The sequence below is a fragment of the Lasioglossum baleicum genome, chromosome 18 (genome assembly GCF_051020765.1).
Source record: "Lasioglossum baleicum chromosome 18, iyLasBale1, whole genome shotgun sequence".
NCBI lineage: Eukaryota > Metazoa > Arthropoda > Insecta > Hymenoptera > Halictidae > Lasioglossum > Lasioglossum baleicum.
The window spans coordinates 5650173-5664118 of NC_134946.1; the positions used below are offsets into that span (position 1 = coordinate 5650173).

Genomic DNA, 13946 nt, shown 5'->3' on the forward strand with positions numbered 1-13946 from the left:
AATATTTCGGTGAATACATTAGAGACATACTTACACCTGAATGCTTTTCTCTCTTTCTCTCTCTGCAGTCACCAGCGACCTATGTGTAACGCCACGCACAACATTACGATGGGAAACCTAAATCTGAGAGAAATAAATTTCATTAGTGAAAATAATATCCGTTATTTTCGGATCCATGACATGCCTGAACAAATGTTCAATAAACACATTTTATCTGGTACGGAACTTCCCCTTTGACCTCTCTCGGCCGCCATTTTGATCAATACGCATATAACCAATAACCATATCGAAAGGAAAATTTTTGCACGAATATACAAGTTATCAAATAACAATTTCTTATATCTGATTTGAAATTTATTTTCTTTTTTACGAAATTTGTTAAATTGAAAATAGTGTAACACTATTTTTAAGTTTTCCGAATATTTTCATTGTTCTGTGTTTCTCCTGCGCTTAGTTTTCTCATAAATGCATCAAATCCACAGTCTACTTAATATAATAACAATTAGAAGATTGCGCAGTGTTGTATTTTTGAGAAGACGCGGACACAACTTTTCGAGGAGCACTATTCTACATCCGATGTTGATAACTTATCCTTTCCAACATGAAGGTTATATTGTCGCAGTTTATTTTTGTTCATTAAGAATATTTCGATAGTCTTGCACTTCTATAATATAATCAGTCGATTAATCATCAACGTTTTTCATAAACGTAACCCATTAAAATTTTTCTACGCTTTTATTATGTTAGTTGTTGTACTGTTTCTCTCGAAATGTTTCGTAAATAACGACAAATACTTCTGAACAATATTTTATTTTATGATAGTCAATGATTTGATATATAATAATGTTTGTTTCATGATTTTATGACAGTTGTAGATGAAGCATGAAGTTATTTGTAAATAATACTTTTATTAATGCCAGATATGATAACAAAGGAAAAATATATATGGAATGTATTTCTAAAGAATACAAAATAATCTCTATATATAAAGTTGAAAAGCATTGAGAACAATACGAAATTATTTCTAAATAATACTTCAACTAATATAATAACACACTTCGTGTGAATTATTTCTAGATACTCTCGTTAAAACCACATTTAATTGAAAATTTCTCGTCGTCTAATACTCGGTGCAGCAACTCTCAATCTTAATAACCCATTTCCCAACAGTTCCGACGAATCAATCCATGCAAGTACAAGCGTCCTGAACACTATTAATGCAGACATGAAAAAGAAGAGTCCCGGATTTGAAACAAAGAAAGATCAAAAAGGAAAGAAACTGCGTTAGATCTCACTGAAACCATTTTACAAACAAATTCAAAATTTCTCATCATCCAATCGATATGAATTAGTCCACACAAGCAGTGGCGTGTTACCCTATGGGCAACTTGGGCAAATGCCCGGGGCCCCAAGCAAAATAGGGCCCCGAACACAAACCAAGATCCAAGATCCAAATTCTACGTTTTTCTCATAATGTTATTTAGTTGGGGTCAGGGGTCCCAAAATTCTACTTTGACCCAAGGCCCCAACTAGTTATAACGCGCCACTGCACACAAGCATAAATGTCTGCGTTGCTGTGGTGACAGACTATGATAGAATGCCATAGAAACAGAAACCAAAAAATCCTTGCAACAAAAAGACAGATGAATGTGACCTCCAGGTTTCATTCCTGAAAAATGTGTGCTATTTCCCAGTTGTGAATCATTCGAACCATGATTGATCATATTCTTCGTACTTCTGAGACTACCTGAGACCATCTCCCGGCACGCTGTGCTCATCGCTCACTTTTCAAGTCAGCAAAGTAAAGAAGACTGAAAATCCGTTATTAAAATTGAATGCACCCGGTGGTACAGTGACCTTTAGCCGGCTACGTGATCATGCAGCTCTAGGAGAGCATCCATCAGCCTCTCTCTGTAGCTGGGGACGTCTCTCAGCTGTTCGCGGATCAACGGCGTTCTATCGACGTAGAGGACGCTCTCCAACAGCTCCGGCTCTTTGAAAAAATATTTGCTAGCTGCTTCAGGTTCCAGAAGCATGATGGGGATGTTGAGGACACCGTGGGTGATGCACATCAATCTCAAGTCGTCGATGGATTGGATGAACTCGTCCCAAGGTAGCAACTTCTCGATGTCCAAGTTTGCTTCCTTCAGTACTTCGGCCACCGTGTCGTGGTAGACCCTGAAGAGCTCTTCGCAGTGATCCTCGCGGAGTTTTCTATTCGTTGTGAACTGGAGGAAGCAGAGGACGTCGTGCGCTGGTGGGTTGTATCTGAAAAGTTACAATCCCAACATTAGAAGTTCAGATACCCCGTCCCCAAAACCATGAAAATTCCAAAAATTTGTCTTACTTACCTAGCGAGCTGAAAATCGATCAGACAGCACTCGACAGGCTTCTCGTTGTCATCATACTTGAACAAGATATTATTCGCCCACAAGTCCCCGTGGCATAGCACGTTCTTATGTCTCGTGGAGGGCAACAGTTTCCCCGTATGATCAGCGCACAGCTCTTCAACTTTGGCCTTGAACTTGGCTTTTTGCTCGTCTTCCAGCTCAGGTATCATATCAATGGCAGAAACAACGCCTTTGACGGCAGCGTCGAACATGGCCTTGGCTCGTCCGTCCTTGAGTGGCCAGAGGGTCTCCTGCATACAATGCGAGAACTCGTCGTGCAGATTCTTCTGGTACACCTCTTCGAAGATAAGCGACTTCGCGTGGAACTTGGCTACCGTCTTCATCAGGATCTTGCAGTGCTCGAAGTCGAACGGCTTCAGCTTGTTAGTCATCCCGTAGCCGCTGTGCGCCATGTCCTCCAGAACGATCACGTCGTTCTCCAATCCCAGAAAGCACTCGGGGATGAACCTTTTATCGAGGCCGTCCAGCACTTCCGGGAAGACCGTCGTGTACAGGTCAACCTCCTTCTTGAAGCTGCCGTACTCCCTCATGAAGTCGTACTGCGGGCTCGACAACGGCGGCGGCAGTTTCGTGAAAAAGTTGATGCTCTTCGTTTCCAATGGCGACTGCGGGCAAGCCACCGTAGCCCTCAAACTGAAGTATTGGCCCATGAAGCCGTTCACCTCGTCGATCGGCACCACCTCGTACGTGATGAGAGAGAAGTCCTCCATAGCGTCGCGGTGCAGTTTCTTCCGGATTATCTCGAAACACTCCTCGTCCTTCAGGATTTGATCGGTGCTCGGGTTGCGCATCTTGGGGTCTTTCCAAAGATTTTCAGAGTCTGAGGGACTTCAAATTCTCCGTGGCAGATTCCGAAATTGATCGAGATCTTCTTGCTCCGAATGAATTTCTGCAATCGACTCTTGTTCGAAGACTTTTAGTCTTCTCGAACTTGGGGAATCCCGTATTTCTGTGAATACACTTTCAAATCTCCCGCGTTCTCCAGTCTCGGCGGGATCTTCGAATCGCCTTTCAAATCACTTCTCGCGCTCTTCAGACTTGGAGTGCTGTTCAAATCTTCAAGAAGTTCCTTGATTATGCGAGCTCCACACTGGAAGAACGATGTAAATGCCAACGACAGACGTAAAATAATAGAATATACAATGGAATAGTATTCAAGATCTTGCGATCTTCCGAATATATTTTCAAACTTCCCGCGTCTGTCAGATTCGGCGCGCTTTTCGAATCGTCCTGAACGGATTCTGCGATTTTACTTGTTCCACACAGTAAAAACGATGCGATTGCAGACTAAAAAAGTTGAAGAATGACGGCGTACGGCGAAATGATGGTTTTCAGAGGATCCTGAGCAGCGAACGCGCCACAGAAGAGGTCTAGCCAGTCTGGAGTTCTGTTCAAGATCAAGATACCTTTATATATCGGTCGATGGTACCCGTCACGTGTTCGTTACGAACGCGATAAGTAATGGCGCGTACTCGTGTGGCGCTATTTTCTTCTTGATTGGCTCTGATTGGGGCTAATATTAGACACGAGACTCGTCCTGCATAAACGGATCTGATGGCTCCTTATTGACACCGGGTCGTGTGTGATTGATAGAGGACACACGCACACGAACCAGCGTGGACCTGTGTGCGAGATAACGCTTCGAGATTACGATGAGATAGTGTGCTGCACGGGTCTCGTTCTGATTATTAAATAGATATGACGGAGCGTCGCGTCGTTAACACGAGCTTCCACGTTATGAGACGGTCACGTGCGAAACGTGACGACGACGTTCAAACACCCTTAGCGGGCGCGCTGGCTAAATCGGTCACGCTAAACGATCGCAGACCCGTGACTCGCTGTGATTATTTACATCTTTTATATTTTTTTCCTCATTTTATTCCGAGTTAGTGCTATTTATGTCCTTACTATTTTTAATTTATTTCATTTCATATTTTATATCCTTACCGTTTTTAGTTTATTTTATTCCACATTTTATATCCTTTATTTTATTTTCTATTTTCTATTTTATATCCTCAGTATTTTTAGTTTATTTTATTCCATATTTTATATCCTTACTATTTCTAGTTTACTTTATTCACATATTTTATATGTTTACTATTTCGTTTATTTTATTTCGAACCACAAATAGTGGAGAATCGTTTTTCATTACATTCGTTTTCCGCAAATCATTCTCAAAATCGACTTATATACTTATGTTTACAGAGTATATAATCATTTTTGAAAATGTGAATACATATTCAACGTTACAGTAAGTTTTGTATATACATTGGTGTTGACACACTCAGGTATACTGAGTAGAATTATATCATATGCATTAATATAATAAACAGCTACATAAAAATCAACAGCTGATTTTCTATAAGCATATAAAATAAAAAACAAAATATTATTGATTAACGTTCTATAATTGAGAAATTATTCACAGTTTTTTACACGGAACTCTTCATTGGTAGTTAGTCTTACTTGAATTCATCGGCAGGCACCCTTTATTCCGTTAACCATCCTCACGTGTGTCTATTAATCCGACCTTTCTGCATCCAAAGAAGGACGAACACTTTACGCAAATTCACACGCTGAATTAATTAATCATCGTCGAACGATATTTCTGGAAAAAGAATAATGGAATCACTGGGACGACAAGAAATTACCTTGCTGCGTGTAAAGATGAGGAAATTATAGGAAAAAAATTAATATTTTGTACTGAAGTCATTAATTTTGTTTCTGAGATAGTAAATATTGAAAATATGAGAAGCCGAAGTGGGGGATTAGGCAACGGCAGTAGAGCGCGTCTGACTGTAGCGCGCTGATTCTACTTACCGTAAATATCGAGAAAAATGGTGTATTACCTATTCTTTATTAGATCTAGTTGTTTTATTAATTCAATTTAATATATCTAAATATACCTCAAATTTTTATAGCTGATTATAAATTTAATTAAAAATAAATTTTACATTTTCAAAAGTGAAAGAGAAAAACCGTCTTTCATATTGTACACAGATTCCTCAAAATACAACATGACTTGTAAATGAAATTTTAAAAGTTGTAAAAAGAAATAAAATTCTTATGCAAAAATTCAAATAAAACAGACAGGCAAATCCACAAGGAAATTGAAATTGACGTCAAACGAAAATGAAAACGAACCAATTTAGTCTGTCTGGTGCTCCCAATGGCCATGGCAGTCCAAATTGGCAGCTCTTCTGGGCAAATGACGTCACAGGCGGTTGATAAAACAGCGTTCTCACTTACCCATACGCTCGTTACATTGGAATGATTGGGAATTCGAAGAAGTGGCAACCGCGCATGGAATTGAAAATCTCGAGCCATGTTTTATAAAGTACCTCTTTTTTATTTAAAAAATGACGTGAATCCGCTCGTTGAAGTGTGAGGCATAAGGGGGCTCTGTTATTTAAGTTTTATGTATATAATTATTTATATCATCAATTATAATGAATATATAGTTATGTACAATATTGAATCTCATTCTTTAACAATAACATCAACAACATGATTAAACAACGTTCCTCATTGGTACACAAATTGTAAATGTACAGATAAAAAAGCATTAGATGAGGTCAATGAGGCATCGAAGGTGGCGAACGCTCAGCGCGCCTTAATTTTCATCTTCATCTCACTTTTTTTTCACATTTTTTTCTCTTTATACAGTGTCTTATAATTCTCATATACACATATATATGTATGTATACATATATATACATATATATACACACCATTTCATCGTGCTCATATACATATATATATTAATATATATATATATTATATATATGTATATATGTATATATATATACTTCGAATTACATGTTTCAGTGTTTTCGTTTTTTTTTCTGCGTGGGTTTCTTCGTCGTTATATATATATATATGTAGCGTTTAGTAAATACATACATATATAAATATATATACACATACATATATATTTATATACACATATATATATACATATACATGTACACGTATGCGTATATATATATGTATATAGAGAATGTATATATGTATGTATATATGTATATATCGTTTGGATACACACACGGTCCACATGCACGCACACGAACGCGCCGTTAAAGGCGCGGCGAGAGAGATTACGATTACGGGGGTGAATGATATCGATCGAAACGGTGCGCGACTGTAATTATTTAAGATAGAGAGATAGTGCACGAGTAATTTGTAGTCTCGCGAGCAGCTAGGCACGAGTTTACCGTCCAGAGAGCGAAAGCAACCGCTCGAAATCGCTGGAAATCGCCGAAAATCGCTCGAAATCGCATGGAAGTATCGTTCCAAATCGTTCGAAATCGTTCGATTCACCAGAGAAACGAAAGAACAGCGACCACGGGGAGACACGCCGGAGATTTAGGAACATTCATGCCTCTCCTCCTCCCGTGGCCCGCCATTAAACGGAAAATTTTCTATCTTAAATGTGAGCAGAGCTCCGAAGATCGTTTACAGTGCAACGCAAGGCTCCGACGGGTTTTCGGCGAGTTTCGAACTAAGAACCGTTTCCGGGACGACGCCTTTTGCAGAAGAGATACTATGTATACTAGTTGCTTTCTAGAGATCGTTGCAGATAAATTCGTCGTTTTCAAAAAGAAACTGAACTTCTCTTTAGATCGCTGTAACGTTTTGTAGAAATTGCCTCGGTTTATTTGCGATTTGGATCGAAAACGTGCAGATATTAGAGAGTATGCAAAGTTATTTCCATGAAAACGGGTTAATTCGGGGTTCACATCACTGAATGCAGGGAAACCCGAATGGGGAAAATCTGACTTTTTTAAACGAAAGAAGAAATAATACTAAACCAAGATGGAAAAATGGACTTTTCTTTGCAGAATTTCAAAACACGATCATTGCAAAATATGCTCACTAAATTTCAAACCGAAATTTCTATGAATAACAAAGTTAGGTTACTTTTTGTCGATTGTGAGACTGGAAAAGGTAACCACGGGAGGTTTGGCCTAACTATACAAAGAATTTACACAATATATTAGATGTTAATTAATAAAAGTGTATAAACTTTGTTAAAAAAATGAGCAAGCTATGCAACTATGGTAAATATGTGGTCTTATTTTTTAAAGATTAGAAGTGAAAATTATGCCAGCATTAAACCGTTAATACCCCTTCACAAAATGTTAAAAAGTCAATGAAGTGACTAAAAAAAGTGCCAACGTTTGTCGAATCTCTCTAATGTCCCACCGGAATGGCTCCTCAATATTTTTGCAAAACGAGACACTTAACACGTGATCTCCGTTAGCGTCACGTGTACATCCCCACCACCATAAAGTTTCTACAATAGCGCTACTGTTCGTGACGTCAGCGAACTGCCAGCCAATAGGAATAGCATAGCGTCTCACTGCGTACCCGGGTCACGCGACGCTAAGGAAAATTGTCTTCCATTAGAAAATTGCTTGAAGATTAATAAAAAATGAGAATCTGATAATTGTAAAGTAAATATCTCGAACAAGTGCTCCGTCACCGGAAACGAGTCTCGATTTCCATCGTCGCTCGTGATCTGCTTCCGGTTTCTTTCGATTGTTTGTGTTCCAGTGCGGTAGCAGTGCTGGACAAAGAATTTGTTTATAATGCAATTTCGTTCACGCTTAACAAAACATCGCACTTTTTTCTCTGTACAGTGTGAATAGAAATTAGTCTCGAAATATTTATTTGACATTGCGGCTCGACAATAAAGTTGAGCATCGGCTAGAAGCTTCGTATCGTATAAACGATCAGTATCATTCGAATGATCTTCCGCGTCACGAATGGGGAACGTCTGCTTGTAATTTTGCGATAATGTACACAATGCAACGTAACAGTTCAATTAATTGACTTAACAGTTAGGTACCGAGAAATTACTTTATACACATGTGCACAACACACACAGCTACGACCGTTCACCATTCTCAGCTATGATTCCTCGTTGGAGAACGTAATGGGCAACGAAAATCTACAACTTTAGCATCGCCCGTGTTTTCTAATATTTCAGAGTTTGAAATGAGGATGCAAGAGACTTTATTGCTTCGGTTAGGGTTGCGTGATGGATGAAGTTTCGAAAAATTTCATTGGAGTCGTAAAGATTGCATCATGATAACTTGGTTATACAATCGTTCGTTCGTGAACAAAATGGCACACATGCAAATCCGAATTGAGCAAAGCGATGACTAGAACCCTCCCTATAATTTTCTGTCTTCTACCCCATACAATATTTAATTTTGATTGGAAACTCTTATATGAATTGGAAAGGTCGATTGTTAATGACACATTAGCAAAAGTACAAACTCAGTCTTCATGAAAACAGATAAATATTGAAAGGCTTATGGTTTGTAAACAAATTCGAAGTCGGCAAAGTGGTGACTAAAACTCCCTCTAATTTTCCGTATACTACACCATACAATACCTGATTAAAAATTCCCTTTCTTAATTTCACGTGAAATACGCCATATTAATTTTGACCAGAAACTCGCACAGATTTCAACAACAACATTACAACAATCACACGTGCATACCTTGCTGCGAGGTTGTAATAGCGCAACAATAGAAAGTCCAGCCCCCAACGAAACTTTTCAAAAATTCTCAAAATATTTTCAAAGCCAGTAGAAACAAATAGTCGAAACCATTTCGATGAGAAGCTCTGAAACATAGAAGAGAGTGGGCGCCTCGCAAATAAATATTTCCAATGTTTGCCGATGCATCCGGAAAAATTCAGCCTCGATGCACATATCCCTACGTATCGTCAACACTCGAATAACCCAGCAATACTACGAGCATCCAGGACCGCACGGAAATCGAACGTCTCGTTACCAATTTCCTATCGGAACGTCTCTGGATCGATCAGGTCAGGCTTGTGTGCTAGCAACTCGAAAAATCGGCCACAACAAGGAAAAACTCAGCTACGATCGGTGCGCGATCAGAGCAGACTCCTCGCCCGGTCGCGGATGTATGAAAAAGTCCTCTATGGTGGCTATTGTTTACAATCGATCGCGATTAGAATTCAGTCTGTATAAAACTCGCGGGCGCCGCTTCCGAGAGAGGTCCGTTTTTTGCTGGCCATTTCTATGGTGGCCATCGTGGGGGTGGGGGCGAACTCGAAGAAGCGTTTTGTGCAAGACGGAGCCTCTCCCGCTCCCCGCCCCCCTCTGTTTCGTCTCATTTTTCGGTCGAGCCCGTACATAGAAAGTTATATACAACGATAAAACACGAACTGCAGTGGCAGTGAATAGTGCACATGAATATTGTAAACAGCAGCGATGGCGGCGGCGACTCGTTTATCGCGTTACACGGCAGCGTCTACCACAGCTACTTCTTCTTCTCTTCTTTTCTTCTTCTCTTCCTCCTCCTCTTCTTCTGCTTCTTCTTTCTCTTCTTCGAGAATGCTACGACGATCGCTTTCGATGCTTCTTCCGGTTCACTTCCGGTTCACTCGACACTGTCCCGTGCTTGGAGTTTCGCTCGGCCACACGCGACTCGTCCACCCCCTCACCTTCCCCCTTCCGGTTCCCTTGTTTTACTGTCGATCCCTATTTGATGCGACTGCTTTTGTCTTTTTTTTTTGCTCCGGAGTTGCTTTCCTTACGCTCATAAGCTCCGTCGTTGTGGGAACGTGTTAGTTTTAGGGCTGCTGATGGCTGCGATAGGGTCAATGGATACTTAGTATGAAGGTCAACTTGGTCCTCTGTACCAAGTTAGAAACTATATCGTTCACGGGATTAGTAGATTGCCAACAAACACTTTTCTAGTTTGCTGGAGCTTGTGGGAAAAATTTGGTTGCAATTGTTTTCTTGCAAGGTTCTTTATCTCGAGGTCGTCCTACAATTTTTGTCTCCGATTTTGTCAGAAATTCCGTTTATATCACAGTGGAAAATGAAAGGAACTTTTGGTGGTGTGACTTTAAAGATCGTTTCGTGCCGCCATTTCCTTCAGATTTACAGATATACAAGAAAAATTATGTGACAGAGACACTTGGTATAAATAACAACGTCAGACTGCTTTATCGATTCTCAGACTTATAGTTCGCGTCATTTCCTGTTCGATCAACTCTTTGAAAGAAGACAACATGGTGGTATGGATCTTTTTCGCGACATTTTGAAGTACTTTGTCCGTGGAGTGTACTTAAAAAAGTTCAAATGAACCACATTCGTACGAATAAAGTTTTGACTGATTTAATCTGCTTCTTACATCATTGTTCAAAACTAAAATATTTCTCGAGAATATGAATTACGTTATTCAATCTGGGGAGTATGTGATGATCGACTTCTCTTGCGGAATTTTGAAACACGATCTTTGAAGAATAAACTCACCAAATTTTAAGGCATAATTCACCAAAAAAACTCAGTTTGGTCAATTTACAACCCAATCCTTTTAAGACTATTAATTATTCCGCTCTTGTATCGCCGTCAAATGTTTCCGATTTCCGAAAATTGCGATTAATTTTTCCTCGGATTAATTTCGGTTCGCGAGTCACTCGAACCCACCCCTAGCCATCAGCTCCCGAGGATCCTCGCAAAGATCTGTGTGTCGTATGATTGTGTGTGCGTATCGCAAAGTGTCGCGCGCTCGCGCGCGCGCGTTTCTAGGACAAGGAGTGGGAGGAGCCAAAAAAAATTGGAAAGAATCGAGAACAAACGAAAATGTAGGAAATAATTTGGGTAGGGGGTTGAAAACAGTTGATCAGGATGTATCTCGTGTACAGGTGTATCGGTGTCCTTAATTAAGTATATTTACTCCATTCATCCTTCTATGTATATACACATTCATGTATGTATACACACACGTGCCGACACACATGCATACATACATATCTGCGTGGGTGTATGAATGTATGTATATATGTACATTCGCGTATACACACATACGTGAGTTTCACAAAAATATATAAAAGAGAGAGTGTCTATGTATACACACATATGTGCATATATACCTATAATTCATATATAGTCGATTTATAATCAAAATCGTGTGGAAAAGGGTGTTTCTCTCGATTTTTTTTTTTCGTTTTCGGTTTCTTCATCGTCTTCTTCTTCATGCGTGCATATATGTATGCATAGATATCGCCTGGCCATGTATAGATATATGTACACACGCGTCCGTATAAATACATATATATACGTTTATGTATAGAACCTGTACAAAGTGCTTGATTGAGATTTTTCTCTTCTCTTTTCTTTTTTTTGTTCGCGTACGACGCGAGACACGAGGAAAAGGTTTACACGAAGCCCCGCACTCTTGTTCACACGCACTCTATTATTTTGTGGGTCTCGGCACATCGTTTACAACTGATCTATTACTATTTACACAGGGCGGCCCTTTTGCTAAAGCAAAACTTCACCCCTACTCAAGCTGAAAAAAATACCACAACTTCGTAACTCATCACTTTTGAGTTGCATCGTTATCGAATATTCTCGCCTTAAGTAATATTGCACAACAAAAAAAGTAATATTACCCAATGATTTTGTTGCTTTCGCGTAACAGCTGTACCAAAACAGAATCATGGTACCTAATCCTTATGTTCCTTCCATGTAACATCTGTTTTTTTTTTAATTTTTTGTACGATTATTCAGAAAAGTGTAACACTAAAAGTAACTACTTTGTTCATATTGCCTTATGGCATAACAAGATTACATTATTCAATAATTTTTTACAAACCCATTTACAGCCTCAATAATTCTAAAATAAAAACTTTGTAACCCAGTATTTTTACTTGTCTAGAGGTTCCAATGTTAAATTTTAGTTTTCTGCACAGTACAAGTTTGTAAATCAATTCATACATTTTTTAATCACTTTCTTTTTCGACACTGATGTCCAAAATAGTGCTCAAGGTTTAATAAATCGAACCAGTCTTGTTGAATGACAAAATGGTCAAAATTCTGATAGCGAAACGACAATAACAATCTTATTAAGAAACATAACAAACTATACATAAACATAAGAAACATATTCCAAACTCTTATCGTAAAGTAAAGCTTTTGATATAAACCATTCAACTGTAGAATTAATTAACACTTTGATCACCAAAGACCACCTTACATCTTAATGAAACATAATCGTTTTCTTTTAAGTAACAATGTCGAAAGTACTGGTAGATAATAAATGTTGCAATTTTAATTTTCGAATCATTGTAAGGTTCTTTTCTCTATGTTTCTCTATGTAACAAACTTTCAAATCACCATAAAATTCTTTCCTATATGCAACAGAATTTATGAAACCATGCGTAAATATTTTTAACCAATAATTTTCCAGCTCTGAGCAGAGAAATACAGTTTGCTGCAACATTACGGGCCACTCTGCACATGCATGTATACATACACATGTACATATATGCATATGTACTATTGCAGACAAGGCAAGGTACAAAATCACGATATGAGAGACGAACACACGCTTCTGTCCGGCGAAGTGAACAATGTTTCTATGTTTAAGGACAAAAAGTTGTCTCGATGAGGTTGATCTCGATAAAGTCCCATGTTTCTTTGGCTTCTCCTCTGCGATTCTCTTTGTTCTCCATCTTTTTTACAGTATACTGTGGTACAACGATGCATCTCTTCTGTGCCTATTTACATATCCTGAATGACCTACAGCGATGGTATACAATTAAGTCGCGAAGGCGATTACAATTCCTCAGCGATCAGCCTTGATGATGTTCTTAAGCGCGTGAACTTTTGTTAAGCTGCTTGCTTCACATTGTTCTTTAGGGTTACAGTTCTCTTTTTCTCTCTCTGTCTCTCTTCTCCTGTTTTCCTGTACTTCTGAAGGGATGGGGAGGGGGGATTTAATCACACAGTTTGTTACTCTTGACGGTAAGCCGTTCAGTCCATATATTGCCTTCCAGGGAAGACGATACACTTTGTATCTTACTGAGATATTTGTATAGTGTAACGTGTAGCTACCCTCGGACCATAGTTCACCATGCCGCTTCCCGTTTCCCTTCTTCCTCTTCTTGCTTCTTATCCTGTTCTTCTTCTTGCTCTCCATCTCCATCACCTGGTTGAATCAGCTTGTCACGATGTTCGCCTCCATCTTTGCTACGACCACGTCTCAACGCAGAAATTGTAGAAAATGAATCTCACACAGCGGTACAAGTGTAATTAAGAACAAACGAAGAATTACTGCGGACACACTATTTAAAGGGAAACTGATCCGGCTGCGAGATAGTCGAGGAAACCATAGCTGACAACGCTGTATGACCAGCGAAACAACGGACGTGTTGCGATGACTTGCTCTATGGACGGGGTCTGCGATAATATTCGTTGAGGACACGCGATGTCGTACCAATACGCCAGCCAACGAAGGTATGATGGATCCGTAGGGATGACGGACGGCATGATGGTGGCTTCCTTTGTACGATTAGATGTAGGAATAAGGTCCATCGGTGAGGGCGCTACACAGCAACAGTCAGGAGGCATCGTCCTTTCCTCTAGCACCTCTGCTTGGCTTGTACTCGAGACCTGGATCGAACTGCATTAACACGAAAACCTGCCGACAGAGCGATATCATTTTTATAATCCAATCACCATATCATTACATAATTCTATT

General features: G+C 39.4%; 2 protein-coding genes across 47 annotated transcripts in view; both read right to left on the reverse strand.

Annotated features, from left to right (window-relative positions):
- Positions 1 to 923: 923 nt before the first annotated feature.
- LOC143217795 (uncharacterized) lies at positions 924 to 5601 on the reverse strand. Its single transcript, XM_076442423.1, has 2 exons — positions 2352 to 5601; positions 924 to 2268 (listed from the first exon to the last, which is right to left on the reverse strand). The coding sequence occupies exons 1-2, from the start codon at positions 3200 to 3202 to the stop codon at positions 1860 to 1862; spliced, it is 1260 nt and encodes a 419-aa protein (XP_076298538.1). The 5' UTR covers positions 3203 to 5601; the 3' UTR covers positions 924 to 1859.
- Positions 5602 to 10514: 4913 nt separating this feature from the next.
- The window catches only part of Slo (calcium-activated potassium channel slo), a 132711-nt gene continuing 129279 nt past the window's right edge, over positions 10515 to 13946 (reverse strand). For all 46 annotated transcript variants that reach the window (XM_076442414.1, XM_076442388.1, XM_076442378.1 and 43 more), the window contains one exon: positions 10515 to 13886. In XM_076442414.1, the coding sequence (XP_076298529.1) occupies positions 13806 to 13886 (81 nt within the window). In that variant the 3' untranslated portion in view covers positions 10515 to 13805. The remainder of the gene's footprint in view (positions 13887 to 13946) is intronic.